The sequence below is a fragment of the Macrobrachium rosenbergii genome, chromosome 52 (assembly GCF_040412425.1).
Source record: "Macrobrachium rosenbergii isolate ZJJX-2024 chromosome 52, ASM4041242v1, whole genome shotgun sequence".
Lineage (NCBI taxonomy): Eukaryota > Metazoa > Arthropoda > Malacostraca > Decapoda > Palaemonidae > Macrobrachium > Macrobrachium rosenbergii.
The window spans coordinates 18,519,590-18,542,089 of record NC_089792.1 but is presented as its reverse complement, the minus strand read 5'-3'; the positions used below and the strand labels follow the sequence as shown (position 1 = coordinate 18,542,089).

Sequence of the window (22,500 nt, the reverse complement as noted above, 5' to 3'; positions counted from 1 at the left end):
TATCACGAGACAAACAAGCCTAATGTTCCTGTTTATAAAGAATTGCAGAATTAAAAAAAACTGACCTTCTCTTAATTCCTTTAAAGTTGAATTATTCTTTGAAATACGTGCGTAATATTTCTTGGACATCTCTACGTTGATTTTCGCTTGTAATCTGTCTTCAGACTGTTTTAGAATTCGTACGTAAATCGCACTAGCCAACAGAATGAGAGAATTTTTAAAATTAAAGCAAAGGTTCCTTAGCAATCCGTTAATTTATTAAAAGAAATCAGTATCATTTATACGCAAATATTCACAGACAACCTGTAGCTATAATCAAACAATGATCTCGCGTAAGAATCTACTCATAAATTCCCGTCTGGAAAATACTCCTGGACCCTCCCAAACGATAACCCTCAATCTTAATCTTCATCAAATCCCTTTTCCTGATTTATACACAGAAGGGTCATTGATTTTTCCCCTTCATGTTTTCCTTTTTAGTTTTCCGCAAAAGAAAACTATTGTGCCGGCTTTTTCTGTCCGTCCGCACTTTATTTTGTCCGAACTTTTTTCTGTCCGCACTTTATTCTATCCGAACTTTTTTCTGTCTGCACTTTTTCTGTCCGCCCTCAGATCTTAAAAACTACTGAGGCTAGAGGGCTGCAAATTGATATGTTGATCGTCCACCTTCCAATCATCAAACATACGAAATTGCAGCCCTCTAGCCTCGGTAATTTTTTATCTTATTCAAGGTTAAATTTAGCAATAATCGTGCTTCTGGCAACGATATGGGATGGGCCACCACCGGGCCGCGGTTAAAGTTTCATGAGCCGTGGCTCATACAGTATTATACCGAGCCCTCAGAAAGATAGACCTATTTTCGGCGACCTTGATCAAACGCTGTAGCGGCTGTACAGAAAACTATGGCGCCGGAGAAACTTCGTCGCATTTTTTACTTGCTTTTTTCAGCTTTCATTCCCAGACAGAGATAATAAGGGACTATAAGAATAGAAGGAGTTTCCATTCGACATCGTCATCCCCACCAGGTAACTCCCCTATCGTTACCCATCGGGTGAATTGAGGGTGACTCAGGTAATGCCAGTGGAAATGGCTCGGGAGGCTCTCTACACGCTCGCCGTCACGTCACTGCAGAGAGAGAGAGAGAGAGAGAGAGAGAGAGAGAGAGAGAGAGAGAGTTATTCAGACATGAAAATACAGTTGCAAGAAAGGAGAGAGAGTGGGGGAGAGAGAGTTATTGAGACATTTGAAAATACAGCTGCAAGAAAGGAGAGAGAGAGAGAGAGAGAGAGAGAGAGAGAGAGAGAGAGAGAGAGAGAGAGAGAGTTATTCAGACATGAAAATACAGCTGCAATAAAGGAGAGAGAGAGAGGGTTATTCAGACATTTCAGACATATGAAAATACAGCTGCAAGAAAGGAGAGAGAGAGAGGGTTATTCAGACATTTCAGACATATGAAAATACAGCTGCAATAAAGGAGAGAGAGAGAGGGTTATTCAGATATTTGAACATATTTCAGAAAGGTGAGAGAGAGAGAGAGAGAGAGAAATACAGCTGCAAGAGAGAGAGAGAGAGAGAGAGAGAGAGAGTTATTCAGACATTTGAACATACGGTTGCAAGAAAGGTGAGAGAGAGAGAGAGAGAGAGAGAGCAATAAAGAGAGAGAGAGAGAGAGGTTATTCAGATATTTGAACAAGAAAGGTGAGAGAGAGAGAGAGAGAGAGAGAGAGAGAGAGTTATTCAGACATTTGAACATACAGTTTGCAAGAGAAGAGAGAGAGAGAGAGAGAGGTTATTCAGACATTTGAACATACAGACAGGAGAGAGAGAAAATACAGCTGCAGAGAGAGAGAGAGAGAGAGAGAGAGAGTTATTCAGATATTTGAACAGACGGTTGCAAGAAAGGTGAGAGAGAGAGAGCTGCAAGAGAGAGAGAGAGAGAGAGAGTCATTCAGACATTTGAACATACGGTTGCAAGAAAGGTGAGAGAGAGAGAGAGAGAGAGAGAGAGAGAGAGAGAGAGAGAGAGTTATTCAGATATTTGAACATACGGTTGCAAGAAAGGTGAGAGAGAGAGAGAGAGAGAGAGAGAGAGAGAGAGAGAGAGAGTTATTCAGACATTTGAACATACGGTTGCAAGAAAGGTGAGAGAGAGAGAGAGAGAGAGAGTTATTCAGACATTTGAACATACGGTTGCAAGAAAGGTGAGAGAGAGAGAAAGAGAGAGAGAGTATGTTATTAAGACATTTGAAAATACGGTTGCAAGAAAGGTGAGAGAAGAGAGAGAGAGAGAGAGAGAGAGAGAGAGAGAGAGAGAGAGAGAGAGAGAGAGAGAGAGAAAGAGGTTACTGAAACGTTAATGACAACGAGAAAGAATCTTAGGAATATGAACGCATTCTTAAAAATAAAAGAGAGAGAGAGAGAGAATGTTATTTAGACATGAAAATACAGCTGCAAGAAAGGAGAGAGAGAGTTATTCAGGCATCTGAAAATACCGATGCAAGAGAAGTGAGGGAGAGAGAGAGACGGAGACAGAAACAGAGAGTGAGAGAGAGAGAGAGAGAGAGACAGATGCCAGTTTATAAATGATGTCCAAATGGCATTCGTTCTCTTGTGACATCCCCTTAGTCATTACAAATCAAGATTCGCAGAAGCCGTGAATTCCTGTGTACGACGTAATATGTGGGGGCAACAAATGGTGTCTAAAGCTTCAGACATTACTATTATTTGCTTGAAATTACTCGACGACATCCTCATCTTCTTCATATTCATATTTTGGTTGGATTTCACGTTGTGATACTTGCTCAAAAAACAGTTTGATACTGCATTTAGTTCAGCAGTTATCTTTATGAAAGGGACCAATACATTCACTTTCCCACACACACACACACACACACACACACACACACACACACACACACACACACACACACACACACACACACACACACACATAGGCATATATATTTATGTATCCATATATATATATTATATATATATATATATATATATATATATATATATATATAAATATAACATATATATATATATATATATATATATATATATATATATATATATATATATATATATATATATATATATATTTCTACCCCACAGACACACACAGTGTCCACAAAGAATTCACGTACAATCACTAAGATAATATACTGTATCCTTTTTTGCACCAGAAAGGGAGAAAAGTTCATTGATCGTAATTTTATGTATATGTGTTTACATATAACCTATATGTCTCTTTGTATAGGAATATGGTTTGTTTTCCCTAGCAACTCCGATTAATCTTAAGCGACCATCGCAACTCAAAACCACGAAACCAATAAACGGAAATCATGTGCTACATCGCGATAGCCTTCCGTTTTTTTTGCCTTTATTCGACGAGCTTTGTTTTCTTGTACATCTCTGAGCGTTTAATATATGAGAGAGAGAGAGAGAGAGAGAGAGAGAGAGAGAGAGAGAGAGAGAGAGAGAGAGAACCTGTATCATTTACGATGGATATATGTATATATATATATATATATATATATATATATATATATATATATATATATATATATATATATATGTGTGTGTATGTGTGTGTGTGTGTATGTATATATGTATATATAAATTATAAATATAAATATACATGTATATGAATATATATAATATATATATATATATGTATGTATACATATACATATATACATATCATCACATACATTATATATATTTATATATATGTGTGCATTATATATATATATATATATATATATATGTACTTATGTGAATATTTCAGTCTGTTTGTATACGTATGCAAAAAAATATAAAAAATATCATATTCTTAGAGAGAGAGAGAGAGAGAGAGAGAGAGAGAGAGAGAGATTACATATTCACAGCGAGAAAGAACAGAGGCAGCAAAACAAACGACTTCATATTTCACCCTCAAAACGGAGGTCACGACAGGAAACGAAAACAAAGTGCCCAAGTGCACAACGAAATTATCTGGCACGCTGACTGACACATGTCATAGTGGAGTGTTTGTTTTCTGTGGCGAACACTTCAGGGAGTACATTGACATTCAGCAGATTGTTATTAACATCGGCAATTTTTAATAAGGTATCCGACAATAAACGTCTGTAGTTTCCTTTTGGTCGTTAATTTTGTTCTGCCTAAGAAATGGGAGAAAGGTAAGAGAAGGAGAGAGTTTTAAGTTTATCTTAGTTTAACCAGACCACTGAGCTGGTTAACAGCTCTCCTAGGGCTGGCCCGAAGGATTAGATTTATTTTACGTGGCTAAGAACCAGCTGGTTACCTAGCAACGGGACCTACAGCTTATTGTGGAATCCGAACCACATTATGACGAGGAATGAATTCCTGTCACCAGAAATAAATTCCTTTAATTCTTCATTGGGCTGTCGGAGAGTCGAACGCTGGGCCAACAGCGTGCTAGCCGAGAGTTCTACCCACCCCACCAATGAAGAACTAGGAGAGAGAGAGAGAGAGAGAGATTAAACGTCTGTAGTTTTCTTCTGATCGCTAATTTTGTACTGCTTAAGAAAAGGGAGAAAGGTAACAGAAGAGAAAGAGAGAGAGAGAGAGAGAGAGAGAGAGAGAGGATGAAGTGAAGAAGAAAGAAAGTGTTTTCATATACTGATAACATTTCCTTTGAGAGGCGAATCGTTTTTTTTTTTTTAGCAATTTATTTATTTACAGGAAGCTTCATCTTTTTATTTTGTAAAAACTTTTTTAATTCTTATATCCTGTAAGAAATCTTTACCGAACTTTAGTTGTGTCCATTTATATTTTATTTTATTATTTTTCTAATCCCTGCAGATTTATATCTTATATTTGTACTTATTTATTTAACCTGTTTTTCTTTTTTTTTATTTTGGTTCAAGTGTTCAGTGTTACCAGATTTACGTATACATTGCGATGCCTTTACTTTCATAAGAGAATATACGATATCAAATATTATTTCGTTTACTTTTCAATGTGCACTCATATGCAAGCTAATGAATGTGTTCAAATTCCTCACCAAGGTACAAAACCATAGGCAGATGAGTGATTTGCCATCGTTAGTCAAAAATGAATAAATATATAAATCAATAATTAAGTTCACCTCTGAAAGGTTTGCGTGATGACGTCATCAACAGATTAACTTGGCATTTGCGCCGGTCATTTCTTTCACTCTTCTCTTCTCCTCTTTATTCCCATCGCCTCGTAATATATTAAAAGTAGTAGTAGTTATTATTATTATTATTATTATTATTATTATTATTATTATTATTATTGCTAGAGGTATTCGTGTTCAGTTGCTTCCATCATCATCATCATATCATCAGTAATTGAAATTGTAATAGTAGTAACAACGTTATTGTGATTACTAGTACCATTGTTGCTGCTGTTATCGATATTGTTGTTATTCTGTTATTTATTTCATATTTATCAACTGTTATAACCGACCATGGCCTCACCAATTACTAAGAATTTCATCATTTGATTACTGCGTTCACAGTCTCGTGATTTGTTGCTTTGCTCACATGCGCCGGCATTTGTATATCTTGGGTTGAGAAAGTGAGTGTGGTTGTTGGAGGTCTTTTGTTTTTCCTGGACAAGAATGATTTGTTATGGTTTTGTGATGAGCCATTTTAACTTTTGGGTGGTTTTTAAGGGTGAACATTTTGTTGGGAAAACATAATCACGATAATATTGCTACAACTATTACTGTTTGTATTGCCTGTGATAAGGATACTGGGCACAGAACTGAACAAGAATACCCAAAGCGATAATAATAATAATAATAATAATAATAATAATAATTATTATTATTATTATTATTATTATTATTATTATTATTATTATTATTATTATTATTATTATTAGAGAAGCAAATCCACATTTATGTATATGTAGATATATTTAAAGACAAATCAACATAGATAGCTTTCGGGAACTTGTTCGGTTCCCCTTTTCAATCCATAACTGTGGATTTGCTTCTCCATTTTAAGACTCATGCTACTATGAGTATTTTTTAACTATTATTATTATTACTATTATGAAAACTTCATATTTTGGGTAGGAGCTTCAATATTGTGTTATTGCAAGGAGTATTAACGTTACATGCATTGCAGTGGAGCATGAAATATAATTTTGGTTGGGCCTATTAAAGACTAATTTTGTTAAGAATATTAAATATCCTTAATTTAGTACGAAATAATTGCTTCGGTTCTGGGGGGCTATCACCAATATAAATTTAATTTCCTTATCGTTCCTTATCTGTATGACCTGAAAAAGGCTTCACGTGTCTATGGAGGCCATCCTGGGAACGCATGAAAGGAAGTGATGTGTAGATGCTCAATGCAAATGACAGAAGAAAGTTGGAATATATAGAGGTGAATTATTCGCATGGCATATGTTGCGTAACAAAATTTGAAAAGGCGGAAAATGTGGATATATATAAAAGAAATGTAAAAGAAGTGTAGTGTAGGTGTATCGTTGAATCATAGTGTTTTGAGATGTGATCTTATGGAAAGAATGGAGGATGACAAAATGATGAAAAGTGTTTAATTCAAAAATGTTTTTGGGAAAAGGAGAGGAAGACCTAGAAAGAGTTGAATAGATGGCGTGAATTAGGTATTGAAAGGAACTACTTCGGCGTCCAGGAAAGTCGAGAACGGCTACAAAAATAAGTGACAACGTGCATAGAGGCGTTCGACTCGATACCAATGAGACTACTCGTAATTCAAGTGTGCGAAGCAGCTAGTCTTACAGGTTTTATGCTACGTGATTCATCCACGATTCGGCAGTTCAGTATATGAATGTGACAATGACCGTTGTATTGTTGTTGTTACATATATCTCGTAGCCAGGTCGGCAACGTGACCTCCTTGTGATTAAGGTAAAGGTTTTTCCCGCGGCCGGCCGTCACAGGCTCTTCAATTTCTTCCTTTGATATATCGGCTTCGTAGTTACAAGCATATCCAAAAAAGCGCGAAGAATTAGCGAAGTTAAGAGGGCATTGTGGCTATTAGAATTACATATGTGTCTGGTAAAAGTGACCAGTAGATTCTGCATATATATATATATATATATTGTTGATATATATTATATATATATATATATATATATATATATATATATATAGTGTATATATATATATATGTATATGTATATATATTTATATATATGTATATATATGTGTGTATATATATATACGTGTATACATATGGTTATCTGTAATAACCACAATGCCATCATATATAATTATATATATATATATATATATATATACATGTGTGTGTGTGTGTGTGTATGTATGTATGTATAAGAGAGAGAGAGAGAGAGAGAGAGAGAGAGAGAGAGAGAGAGAGAGAGAGAGAGAGCATAACGCAGCAGACAATAAAAGATGCAAGTAGTTTATGACTACGGAAATTGCGTTATAATAACGCCCTAACTAAAATTCCCTAACAGAAGGGGGTCCGAGAAACAAGTCTCGAGCGCTTGTAACATCGCTATGCTAATAAAAAAGCGACCTCAGAGCGCTTGGAAAAAAAAACACACACAAACAGTTTGATAAAAATGTCTAAGTTGTTCGTATTTCCCCTGGGGGGGTTTAATAACCCCCATAGAGTATGCCACCTCTAGTGGGGGGTGCGGGGGGTTGGGTGGGGGTTCTCAGGGAAGGGGAGGGTTGGTTTAAAGTGTGCTTGCACGCTCGTGAAGCTTCAGCGTTGCTGTCCTGAAGTGGGTTTGTGTGAATCTTGACCGCAAAGATAATGATACATTTGGGGGACCTCGTCTTAAAGAATGGTTTTCCTATGTAATGATACTTGACGATACATGCAAGCACTGGTAATGCTGGAAATTAGACATATGCACGATTAATGCCTGAACATTCTTATACACAGACGTCATTTTTGAAGATTCTGATATACTCATATAATATTTGAGAATTCCTAAATACATGCATCAGGCCGGAGACTACAATGCGAATGCAATGCGTGACGATTCTTATGCATACTGTACGTATTTCGTAGTGAGTTTATGTGGACGCATTATGTACAGATATTATAGACCACATAGACTTAATGCTTGAGGGTTCTCTCGTAAGAAAGAATCTTGAGGATACAAGTAATGCTTTAATATTCCCTTACGGATGTAAATAATGGGGATTTTTATGTACATCTGATCATAATAGTCGCGTAATGGTAGGAAAGTTTTGTATATACAAAATCATTGAAGAAGATTGCGTACGCTCAAATGATTGAGTGTGCTTGGTGAATATCGTTCAGCATTGCCTGGAGCGACCAAATGAAATTTATCATAGAACGGAAAATAAGCTAAAATAATGGCTAATATCCTCCGTTTTCTTTTTCTTCGACATTATCTTCGTCCTGATAAGGGGTCGACCACTTAAGTGTTACTCCTGATTTCATCTTCGCCAGGGCATAAGGCTTCAGCCTTGGTTCTTTGTGGGAGATGAGCTTTCGAGACATACGTCACGGTACGCTCTTGCGCGTCCTCCTTAACGATACACACACCAGCCAAGTAGAATAACATGACGGAAAAAACATAAATACGTTTGAAAATATGTACTACACTTCGTAACTACAGAGACTAGCACATTTAATCCTCGTTTTAGACCACTAAACGTGCAAAAATAATGCACAGGAATGGAACACTTTGTCTTAAAAGGCTGTAAAGGAATACAAAGCAATAAAACGTACGAACGGCCTTGAACGGCTTCAGAGCATTATAAAGCAATCAAGCACGCAAGCCAGATTAGCCATGATCTTGGAAAACGTAAAAGCTCTCAAGCAGTCAAGATTGTAACGCACAAAAATGCATTGCATTTTGGGGAACCGAGTTTATTGTATAACATGACGAAGCAACGCAATGCCAGCTAGACAACCCTATGACCTATGGAAAGAGAATGAGGAATCTTTCACTTGGGGATTAAACCCCGCCATTCCTTTCCTTTTTCGGCTTTTTTATCTAAGTAAAAGAGGAAAGATATAAATAGATGGCTGGAAGGTAGAACGAAGAAGTTCCCATAGGGGATGGTGTCGTCAGTGCACCTTACGTGATGCACTGTAAGCTTTACTTTAGGGTGTTTGCAGCTCTCCTTCGGCCCGAAACCGCACTCCTTTTCAGCCTTTAACTTGACCTCCATTCCCTCGTCCTTCCTTCAGTCTTGCTGTCCCGCCTCTCTAACTGTTGCTTCGTAGTGTAATTATGGAGTTTTCTACCAGTTCTACCTACAGTTCCTTGTACTTCACCTCCTTTTTTCTCTGGATCTCTTTATCTTGCTGTCCAACCACTCCAACTCCCTCTTGTCATTTCTTGAGCGCTGAATAGCCGCAAATGCCCCTTCAATGCTCGGCTGGACAGCCCAAGATTTCATCATAACGAAGATATGAAAGCTACAGATTAATTACAAGCATTTAAGTTAGGACAAGTTTAGGTAGTTTATGACAAGCATCTAGCGTAACCGGGAATCCTAATAAAGCATTGTAACATCCGAGCTAAAATAACAGTGACCATTGATACACTAAGTAAACACTCAAGGTAACATTTACCTGTGCTGTAACAGATAAGCCAGTGCAAGCAATGACCAGGAGCAGTTGCAAGTAGTACTTATTTGAATGACTACAGAATGAGATCTTTTATTTATTCTGTAGCTGTACTTCACTCAAACTCTTTTCTTTCGCGAGTTCTTCTTTCCTATATTATATTCTGATTAATGCCGGTTCTGTGGATACTTCCAATTTACTTCTGTTCGGGGGCGAATCAAGCTTTGGAATTTTCGGATCTTTCCTAGATAGTGACCCCCAGGTGTTTTAACCCGGTATGTGTCCACCTGTGCGTCGTGTTTTGTACGAGACTGTAAACATCATAAAGATAATGACCCCCAAGAAATATTAGTCCTAGATAACGACCCCCGAAAACCCTTGGGGTCACAGTCTAGGAAAGATCCGAATTTTCTCGTGGTCTTAAAAGCTTCTTCATCTTATGAGTCTAGTTTACAGCTTGAATAGTACAGTAGATTAATTACCCTTTCACCTATTGATTGATTTTAGGTGTCAGTGGCCCTGGGTACTTGGCGCCTCAGCTGATGATATATTTATTGAAATAAATTCTTTCTTCTTTTATTTATTATCATTTTGTTTTGGGACTGAACTACAGATGAAGCATCAAGTTGGTCTCTTCAGCGGGTTCATACGTTAAAAGTTCCATAAAAAAGAAATAAGCGAATAAAGAATAACGAAGAGCAGAAACATGGTTACTGATACTTGAAGAATATAATAGTAAATAGGAAAGATGCATTTTTTTTCCTCGGGTGAGAAAATCTGAGTTGTTGTATTGCATTTTACAAGCATTAGCACTTAGTATTAGGAGGGGAATGACGGAATCGAATTGTCATCACTCATTCTGTAATGATCAAGTTCTGTAATGGAAAGGAAATTACGGATACTGGGAAGGTTTATATGTGTATGTATGTATGTATGTATGTATGTATGTATGTATGTATGTATGCATATGTGTGTGTATAGTGTGTGGGCGAGTGCACGTGTGTGTCTGTGTATGTATACTGGTATGCGTATAATTATGTCCGAGTGACCGTGTGTTATTATACTTGTATTTCAGCATATATGCATTTATGTGTATACCTCCCAGTCCCACTCCGACCACCCTCCCAAACAATGTGTTATAATCATCCCAATCGCGAGAGAGGAAAAAATGCTTATTGTTGAGAGACGCCCCTAAAACCAGCTCATAAAAGTATTTTTATGATCCAACAGCCCACCCATTTCATATTTTAACAAATGTCGCAGTATGCAATCATAAAAGACTGGGGATTTAGGGTGGCTGAAGCACCTCCTACGAACGACTTAGTTTTTACGAGCATTTAAGACCGTTTTGAAGAAGAAATGGTACGGTTTTTTTACATTATTCTGGAGTTTTTCCTGTTAAAAGTGGATATTCGTCCAAATTTCGTCCATCTTTGCAGACTTTAAAAAAAAAAAAATATATTATATATATATATAATATATATATATATATATATATATATATATATATATATATATATATATATATATATATATATATATCTATACACAGACACAAATATATATATACATATATATATATATATATATATATATATATATATATATATATATATATATATATTATATATATATGTATATATATATATTATATATATATAATATATATATATATATATATATATATATATATATATATATATATATATATATATATATATTTAAAGTCTGCAAAGATAGACGAAATTTGGAGGAATATCCACTTTTAACAAGAAAAAATCCAGAATGATGTAAAAACAACGTAACATTTTTTCTTCAAAATGGTCTTAAATGCTCGTGAAAACTAAATCCTTCCTGGGAGGTGCTTCCAGCCACCCTAAATCCCCAGTCTTTATATATATATATATATATATATATATATATATATATATATATATATATATATATATATATATATATATATATATATATATATATATGAATATATACAGTATATATATTTATACAAATACTTAAGTATACACTCACAAACATATATACATTGGAAAGTGGCGTATTGGTTATAGTACGTAGATGTCAAAGATGAATATTCTCTAGCATACTTACGATAGGGGAAATAGTGAGGAAAATACTTTGTTACGTTATGATTCAAAACAGAGTAAAGAGAAGAGCACGTTGATGAATTTCATGGTATGAACAGAGCTGAATGGCGGTGTACCTGATCACTGTTTAAGGAAAGTGATAGTTGTAACAGAAATAAGTTTGGAGATGGAAAGTAAGGCTTGAAAATATGGCTGTAAATTCAATCAAATGAGCTTGATGTGAAAAAATTTAGAAGAAACTGTACAGAAATGGGATGAAATGTGGGCATTGGTTGTTAAACGATAAGCTGACGTCGTTATGGGAAGAATGCGTAATATTCCACTGGTATTTTTTGAGCAAATATCGGATGATGATAGGATAACTTGAGAGGTGAGTTATAGAGCTGGTGAAGCAGTGCAGGCAGGAGTGTGTGCATAAGTGTTTATGAAAGCCAATGTGGGTATGTATGAAGGGATTACTGAGCCAGTTTTTTGGTTCCTGTAAAAGAAAACTATTGTGCCGGCTTTGTCTATCCGTCCGCACTTTATTCTGTTCCCCTTCCGATCTTAAAAACTACCGAGGCTAGGGGGCTGCAAATTAGTATGTTGATAGTCCACCCTCCATCATCAAGCATACCAAATTGCAGCCCTCTAGCCTCAATAGTTTTATTTTTATTTAAGGGTAAAGTTAGCCATCATCGTGCTGCTGGCAACGATATAGGATAGGTCACCACCGGCCCGTGGTTAAAGTTTCATGGGCCGCGGTTCGTACAGCATTATACCGAGACCACCGAAGGATAGATCTGTTTTCGCTGGCCTTGATTAACGCTGTAGCGGCTGTATAGAAAGTCAATTACGCCGAAGAATCTTCGGCGCATTTTTCACTTGTTGCTTATGAAAGTAAAGTGTAGATGTGGAACGTGAATAATAAAAAAAGGAGACTGAAACTGTTGAGACCACTTTTTGCGCAGTGGAATAAAAAAAATCAAAAGTGCGAGGAATGTGGAGTGAGTTGTAAAAAGAAAAAGGTTTGCTGAAGTGAAACGAAGAATCAGTGTCTTAATATATATTTTGCGCATGTGGAAAGAATTGAGGACCGGGAGAGGAAGACCAAGTACGTGCTGGACAGATGGAGAGGAAGAGGTTTAAATGAGGGAACTTTTAATAGTGGGGCGAGAGTCAAGGTGAATGTTGTAGTTCATCTACGCTGGTTGATGTGCTGCTGATGAACCGTTTGCGTAGCTATATGAAAAATCTAATGAATTAGAAGTTTTCTTCAAATGGAATTCAACAAACATTCAGCATTTAAACTATGAATGTGCCAGTGATCATTTGTTGTTTTTTCACTGTGGCCAGTAAACACGTAACTTTTTTTTATATATCTATAATTAAATCCGAGTGAATCTTGGGGCGGGATAGGAAGGGGATCGGGAGGGTAGGGGAGACATGACACATCCACCCCTCTCCTGCAAACCTGTTTGTCCGGCCCGGGTTGGGGGCGGGATAGGTAGGGGATCAGGAGGGTAGGGTTGACATGACACATCCATCACCCTCCTGCAAACCCGTTTGTCCGCCCCGTTTGAGGCGAGGTAGGTAGGGGATCGAGAGGATAGGGGAGACATGACACATCCACCTTCCTACCCCGCACAGCGTAACGCGCGCCATCAAGCTCGGTCCCAAATTTTAGCCACAAGCATCGTTTAATATCGAATTCATTGCTCTTGGGAATAACTTGCACCCAAAGAGGCCTTTGGTTTAGAATCAACAATAGACAATGACTTTGACCACCCGGCTTTCAAGAGCGGCCGACACAGAAGCAGTTATCAATTATAATTCCCCTTGGGTGTAAGTTGCTTGGGTGTGAAGTTGATACTAAATGATATTTGTGCGAATTTACATACACACAAATGATACACACACACACCCACACATATATATATATATTATACATTATATATATATATATATATATATATATATATATATATATATGTATGTATGTATATATATATATATAAACATCATATACATACATACATACAGTATATATATATGCATATATATATATATATACTAAATGATGTTTGTGATAATTTATATATTATATATATACATACATATATATATATATATATATATATATACATAATGTGTATATATACGTATATAATATATATATACATACATATATTGTATACATATGCATACAGTATATATGTATACATATATATATATATATATATATATATATACATACATATATATATATAATATATAAATTAGATAATACTTTGCGTGTGTTCGGACATGCGCATGCAACAAGCAACGTCTTGACAAAAAATAAAAAAAGGAAAGAAAAAGACACTAATACCAGGTTGCTTGTGATATTGTTGTTTATGGTTCAGTGGGTGGTTTATGATCTATCTTCTTTTACGGTCTGTATATCACTAGACGGTGTGTAATTTGCATTGTCAAATTACCTGCCGTGAAACTGTTCATGTGTTTTTCATAGCCAGGGGAGAAGTGCTTCATATTGCTCGGAAGCCCTTTTTTCGCTCTCGCTTTTGTTTTGTGTGGGAGGAAAGGCGATCAACATCCATCCTAGGAAACGGTGATGGCTGCTTTTAGAAGTTATTATGTATGTGAGTCGCGTTCTTTTTTTGCCACTCTTGCAATGCTTTTTTTTTTTTTCCCCAGTGCCTGTAGACCTGTAGAATCGTTTCTGTTTATAAGCATATGCAGGTATATCAGACAGGTCAGACGGACAGAGACCCGATTTACGATCCCTCTGCGCAGTGACGTCAGCTGATCCACGACTCACCTGTTCGCACATATATATATATATATATATATATATATATATATATATATATATATATAATATATAATATTATATATATATATATATATATATATATATATATATATATATATATATATATATATATTGATTTGGATATCCTAGATTAACTGACAGCATATTTTATAATGTCCATAGTATATTTCTGAAAAATAAATATATAACTATTACATTAAAAAAAGGAAAGTTTATAAAAATGATGTGTGTGCACAGGTTAATACAGTTATGTTTGTTGCTTGCATGACCATTACCTTATCACTTTTTATGTTTTTACTTTCACTTCTGCAAGTCCTGTCTTTTTCTTATTTATCGTAATATCATTATTTAACGGTCTTATTTTCAAGAACACTGATATTTTGGAAAAGAAGGCTATGGCATCATTTGATAAATAAACTCCCACATTCAATTTCAGATACAATATTTTTTTAAAGCATTGTTTTCCCGCCTGCAGACTGACACCATGCACAATTTGAAATACTTCCTCACTGTGTTAATTGAAAATAAATGATTCTGAGGGAGTGTAATTTTCACCTCTGTTCGCTTCATCTGTCAACCTCTTATCCTTGGCACACATTCACCCACACACACACACACATCCACACACACACATCCTTACACTACGTAGACAGATAGGTAAATAGGCATAGCCGACAGATAGGTCGTTATTTGACCAGAGATTTGTACATGGACTTTTTACAGTAGAATGCACTAAAATTTTTTTTTCAAAACTGCATAAATGAAAGTAAACAATGGTTCAACAAAAAGTCGAAGCAATGACACATTTGCATAAATACACAGTTCCAACAGTTCAACAAAACATACAAAGTTGCTAACATTGCTATAAATGCATAACAATTCCTCAAACACAACGCCTCCTCCAAAAAAACTATAACAACGCCAAACACACACACGCACGCACACACACACACACACACACACACACACACACACACACACACACACACACACACACACACACACACACACTAATACATACTACTGCTTTATAGTTTAATACCTTTATATGGAGAGATAGTAATTGCATCATCCTTTAATGTTCGTTATCGCTTGGGATTATCGATTCCAAAGAGTCTGGATTTCATGTCATCTTTGTAGAGGGTGGGTACAGAGCATACTACTGCATTTATCAGCGTTTATGCTATCAGTGCGACAACTCCAATGAGTCCATCGTTGTCTAAGTTCTTTTGCCCTTGGAAAATTAGAGTATGTCTGGTCCTGATGTTTTGTTCTTGTATTTGGCACCCGTAACTGAACAGTTGTTTGGCATATCTGCAGCACTGAAGTATGTCTAGTGGAAAAGATCACGATGAAAAGATGTACACACGAGGGTGGATGTATGTAAAAGGTGCAGCTGACGTCATACTCAGTTGTAGGTCCTGACCTGTCTAGTGGGTCCTGGTGCTGTGTACGAGAGTATGTAACCAGTTTGGTTCATCTTAGCCACACAAAATAAATCAATACTTATATGGGTGTGTATGTGTGTATACTATATATTTATGCAGGAGAGTTCTTCAATCAGCTCAGTGGTCAAGCTGTCGGCCCAGCGTTCAACTCTCCGACCGGCCAATGAAGAATTATAATTTAATTCATTTCTCGTCATAATTTATTCTACAATAAGCTTAGGTCCCTTTTAGGTAACCAGTTGGTTCTTAGCCACGTAAAATAAATCTAATCCTTCTGGCCAGCCCTAGGGGAGCTGTTAATCAGCTTAGTGGTCTGGTTAAACTAAGATATACTCAACTTTTTTTATGCAGTTACTTATACATGTTCACACACACACACACACACACACACACACACACATATATATATATATATATATATATATATATATATATATATATAATATATTGTATATGTGTGTATTGTACATTTAAATTCAGAGAGATATTGCTATAAGTGCTATTTGCAAATTTTTCTAGGAGAGCTAAAAACAAGTAAAAAATACGCTGAATTTTCTATACAGTGTATAATGCTGTGTGAAACTCTCAGCCACCGCCCATGAAACTCTCAGCAGTGGCCCATGAAACTTTCAGCCACGGCCCGTTAGTGTCCTGTGTTGTTAGCACCTATAGCGGTGCTAGACTCACGATCATGACTAACTTTAACCTTAAATAAAATTTAAAAAACTACCGAGGCTAGAGGGCTGCAATTTGGTATGTTTGATGATTGGAGGATGGATGATCAACATAGCAATTTGCAGCCCTCTAGCCTCTGTAGTTTTGAAGATCTGAGGGCGGACAGAAAAAGTGCGGACGGACAGACAAATAGCCATCTCAATAGTTTTCTTTTACAGAAAACTAAAATAGGTCTTGCAGTTAGTTAGGAGGTTTCCGTTTTTAAATAACTAATAATTAAATCTCTGATCGTTATATTCTTAGATAATGCAATATCTTTTCTTATTTAAAAAGTCTCATTTTTTATTGTTAATTTTCATTCATTTTTCCCCATAGGAGTACAAGACTAGAAGGTGTCATATTATATTTTTTCTTGTAGTGGTTAGCAGAAATAGTATCAAATAGCAATAAATGCAAAAGTATTACTAATGAATTTTCTCTTTATTTATGAACATTCGCTACCATAGTTACATAGTACAAGTAGGTGCTTTCGTTTATTTTATGTGTAAATGTTTTTTTTTCAGCCTAATTTCTTAATTGATGACCTCAACATAGTTCAAGCGGTCTTCATCTTTGTTTTATATTGTCCTGTTTCCCATTTTTATAATGTCCTCAATTTTTGCAATGCTCAAGAATGATTGACAGACTTTTTTTATTGTACACAATCAGAAAATCATAAATCGTTTTTCTTTTCATGTTTTTATCTCATTCTCAGTCGAGAAAATCACTAATCCTTTTTTTTTTTTTTCCCTCTTTCCTTTGCATCCACGAACAGGAAAAAGCTTCAACCTCACAATCACCATCAGTACCTCGCCGCCTCAAGTCACGACGTATTGCAAAGCCATCAAAGTGACGGTCGACGGCCCGAGAGAACCCAGATCAAAAGCACGTGAGTAGACAGGATTTTATTTATTGAAGTTTCGCCCCTTCTTCCGTTTTCTATGCCTCCCTGCTGAAACGTAATGAGGCGTTTTATCTTTCTTTTGTTACTTTGTTTGGACATTTTTTCATAACCTTAGTTTTCCTCTCTCTCTCTCTCTCTCTCTCTCTCTCTCTCTCTCTCTCTCTCTCTCTCTCTCTGTTGTTGTAGACTGGCTGGATGAATCACTAAGGAACAAATAAAAACTGAAATTCTTCACATTATCAAATCTTTAGTTTGCGAGGCTTTAGGGAAGTTCTGTTCTAGACTTATGAACCTCCTAGGCATAACAAATACAAATCCCGAGAGACCAGCGGCTCCTTTTTCGACAGGAAAAAGTAAATGGACGATTCAAAGGTGGACACCACCGAATTCAAGCTTTGCTCCTAGAATGACCACTGAAAAACAGAGTAATATCGATGCACTAAAAACCGTAAACCAACGGAAGCAGAACAAAAGAACAGAGAAACCCCAAATTTTTCTTTGTTCTAAGCGCCAAAGATCTTCCGACAGTACATGATATAGACTTCACGAGAGAAATGATCGAGAAGAAAGTCGACGTTCAGAATGAATTCAGCACTGTACAGCCTATAATGCTGTATGAAACTCTCCAGCCACGGCTCATGAAACTCTTAGCCGTGGCCCATGAAGCTTTCAGCCACAGCCCAGTGGTGGCATGTGTTGTTGGCACCTATAGCGGTGCCAGACGCACGATCATGGCTAACCTTAACCTTAATAAAAACTACTAGGGCTAGAGGTCTGCAATTTGGTATGTTTGATGATTGGAGGGTGGATAATCAACATCCAATTTGCAGCCCTCTAGCCTCGGTAGTTTTGAAAATCTGAGGGCGGACGGACAGACAAAAAGCCATCTCAATAGTTTTCTTTTACAGAAAACGAAAAGTAAAGCAACCCGTCTATATCCTATGGAGAGAATCTTTTGCCAATGATAACATTTCAAAAGTTTGAAATGCGCATTCACTTGCCCATCACTAAAGCTAAACAGAGAAAACTATCTCCATTAACAGACCCACCTATTGTCAGTATACCGCTAATGCCCCAACTTATGAAGATCTTTGAGAAAAGCTTTTGTAAAGAAATCGTTGTTAGACATCTGCACTACCAACCAACTAAGTCTTTACACAAGGGATATCTACAGTATCCCAGCTTGAACACGTTAGAATCGTATTCATACACAAAATCAAAGATTTGGCTCCAAATCTACCACATCATACCCATTAAAAGCGGAAATCTCTGTCCTTCAGTTCCATCAGTCCTAGGATTAGTGCCAGTTCTTCATTGGGGGTGGGTAGAGCTCTCGAATAGCCGGCTGTTGGCCCAGCGTTCGACTCTCCGACCAGCCAATGAAAAATTAGAGGAATTTATTCCTGGTGATAGATATTCATTTCTCGTCGTAATGTGGTTCGGTTTCCACAATAAGCTGTAGGTTCCGTTGCTAGTTAACCAGTTGGTTCTTAGCCATGTAAAATAAATCTAATCCTTCGGGCCAGCCCTCTCTAGGAGAGCTGTTAATCAGCTCAGTGGTCAGGTTAAACTAAGATATACTTAACTTAGGACTAGTGCCAGATGCTTCATATCCCAACCAGTTCTCTTTCATATCCTTGTCGAAATTGCTCTTGTATGCCATCACTGTTTCTAACTTATGCAACTGTCTTCCTCGTTGTATCTTAACAATAAGGTTAACTTAAACAAGTTCCTGAACACCCTGCAGGATGAGCCAAATTACAGTGCCACCTGTCATGTCAACTGCCATAATCCAGGCCGCAATTCGAGCACGATCTGGCTCCCTGTGTTCCATTTCGAGGTCGAGATCTGAATTCATTTTCAATAAATAAGAGCAATGATATCCAAGTCCACATGGTGGAGGATTCGACGAGGTAATCCTCCGCCTCAGGAGGTGTGGAACCCTCTCTCTCTCTCTCTCTCTCTCTCTCTCTCTCTCTCTCTCTCTCTCTCTCTCTCTCTCTCTCTCTCTCTCTCTCTCTGTGGAGAGCAACTCTTGCTCTACGATTTAAAATCCTTAAGCCCTTTTAATTTTTAGTTCCTTTTCTCTGGCATTCCGGCCTTTACCACCCACATTTCTCTCTCTCTCTCTCTCTCTCTCTCTCTCTCTCTCTCTCTCTCTCTCTCTCTCTCTCTCCAAAAGAAGTGGACTGCCAATGTTTTATTTTATGCCAGTACGTTCCTTAACAAAACTGTTCTTTAAAAACAATCTGAATGCAGAGTTCCCGCACTGAGTTCATTTCCCATATGTGATTCCGTTAAGATCCCTTATAAAAAGATCAAATAGAAGCCAAGAAAAAGGGAAGTCATTAGTATGTGGCTGTGAGTGCAGTACACCGCGTTTCCATCGGAACTAAATTACGAATGAAATTATTTCTCTTCCCGCACTCTACCAGCTTAGATTTTTGTGTCTCGTCTCATGCTTCTGTCGCCGAATTTGTTAGAGAAAAAGAGGTTTACTTGTAGACTTACCTGTTGGTTGGTCCTCGCCCCCAACTCCTGGGGTGGGGTTGAGGGGGGGAGAGGAAAGAGCCTACATCTGACTACTGAATTACGATCTAAATGTTAATGACTCGGGGGGAAAAAATGGATGGTTTATTACATACGTTTTCGATAATTACACCTTAGGTTTTCCTGTACAGGTAGAAGTCACTTGTTTTTTCTACTTTCGTTGCTAGGAGAGTTGGAAGCCAGAAGGAAGGGGGGGAGGGGAAGGGGGAGGGAAACAGAGATAGGGAATTGAGGAACAGGAAAAAAAATGAGGAGGAACGTGAGAAGGACGGGTGAGGAAGTGAGGAGTGAGAAAGAATAGGAAGAGAGCTATAACTTAGGAATTCATTTATGCATTTTTCCCATCCCATTAAGCTACCCTTCGCTGCTCTAACTGCTTTTTTACTAATGATACTGTTCTCTTGGTAAGTCTCTTGCATCTAGTTCTTGTGCAGCAGAAGCTATAGATTTTGTTTTTCTTCTGATTTTCCTGACTGTGGATCTAAATATGTGAGCCATGACTATTCAGGACTTAGACGTCCATGAAGGTCTTGTGGTCACTTGCTTCGACGTCTGACATTTAAAACTTAATTTATCAGCTAGGATTGGAGAAATCTTTAATTTAATTTGATATAAGCTAGTAAGATTAGACAATCGTCTGAACGTTATTGATTTTGTTTTTGGGATAGGTGTCCAAATAATATTTACACAATTTGAGAATAAACATGATTGGCTTGATCAGGAAATCTTAAACCCAGGGGCTGCGCAGTTCGACAAGCGTTTCTTCTGTACACCACCAAATTTTGGACTTCTCTTCCTGGTTTCTTTTATTCTTGATTCTTTTCACAAAATTCCATTGTTGAAGAGATAGGCCTATGATTTCCCTCGTAGCAAACCATCACTATTTTTTTTTTTTTTTTTTTTTTTTTTTTTTTTTTGCTTCGGCACTCGGATGGCTGAGGCATTGGCGTTGATTGTTCCTCTGGGTTGTGCACTGGATGATTGATTTCCTCTTGGAATGAGATGTTTCAATAGTTTTTTTATAAGATAGAAATAGGGTCATAGTTTTGGAATGATTTAATTGTGATGCTTTTGTTTTGCAAAGCATTTTAATGTAACTATCTTCAGTCTAACGGACTGTTAACATTTTGTTATCTTTTTGAACTGCATAACTTTATTTTGCAGTGAGTTACGTGCCTTGGATCTCTTTTTAGAACAATCTATTTGGGTTAAGGTTAGGCTTCCTTTGCGTGCTTTTGAAGTATTCTTTATGAATGTTTGAACGCCCGATGATTTTCAAGCAATCAATCAGACATACATGCCAAAGTACTCCCTCACTCATTCATGTAGATCATTGTGTTTGCTAAATTCTATGTTTTGAAGCTGTAAGGTTTTTGTTGGCTGAAATTATATACCTGTCAGTGACCTGCCGAGGCTTCTTTTTGGAAGTAGTCCAAGCGCTGTTTTTGGTAGCTGAGGACTCCTGCCGGAGTTGTTGAAGTCCCCTCGGGGGTCGGCGGCATTCCTTGTGAACTCAGAGGCTCATTGAATGTTAAGAGTTTCTTTATGTCATTATCATCCTGTAATCATGAAACATTTTCATTCCGATAGTGTTTTGTAGTAATTGGACCCCAGTCGAATTGCTCTGTGGCAGAAGCAATTTAAGATGAAAAAGATAATTGGTCTCGCACTCTCCTCCTCACTCTTACGGTTGCCTCCAAAACCTGTGGTGGCGAGTTCAGCTCACGGAATGAATGACCAGCGTTAGATTCCCGAACTTTACGAGGGGGATACGATAAGGCCGCGTTCCTTACAAATCCAGTAACCTTTGCTGATCTAAGCATTGAAATAGTAACTAGCTTTTACCCGACTGTTGTCGTTCCACGGATGGGTTGGAAAGAAGAAGAGGGAAATGAAAAGGTAAAAACAAAAGCAACAGATGTTAGTGTTCAAAGCGGGAGCCTCTCGTCGAGGTAATTTTCATCCCATGGGGGTGAAACCATCCATAGAAAGATATGCGTAAGATATTATTCTCTCTCTCTCTCTCTCTCTCTCTCTCTCTCTCTCTCTCTCTCTCTCTCTCTCTCTCTCTCTCTTTATGCATAAATTTGATAACTTTACTCATAGCATCTGCTCTACGTGTGTCAGGCCAGCAAATTATTTTAGGCGGGAGGGAAAATTCACGTAGTAGAAGAATCAACCTCAAGCAATATGGCAATTACATAGAAGTGAAATTTCTTAATTTGCCTTAATTTTGCTCCAGACAGTTTTGCTCAACGGGACTTGTTTACCCATCGTAGCTGCTTTGTGGTAGATGGTAATTAGAGGGTTGAACGAGGAGTTACTTTCCTTTAATATTGCGAAGAGGCTTCGCGAGATGGTGATTTTTGAAGCTTTTCTATAATTACCTTTTCCCCAGA

At 37.2% G+C, this 22,500-nt stretch overlaps 1 protein-coding gene across 7 annotated transcripts in view; it reads left to right on the top strand.

Annotated features, from left to right (window-relative positions):
- The window catches only part of LOC136833734 (runt-related transcription factor 1-like), a 412,880-nt gene that overhangs the window by 289,186 nt on the left and 101,194 nt on the right, over positions 1-22,500 (top strand). For all 7 annotated transcript variants that reach the window (XM_067095957.1, XM_067095958.1, XM_067095955.1 and 4 more), the window contains one exon: positions 17,423-17,536. In XM_067095957.1, coding sequence (XP_066952058.1) covers positions 17,423-17,536 — 114 coding nt within the window. The remainder of the gene's footprint in view (positions 1-17,422; positions 17,537-22,500) is intronic.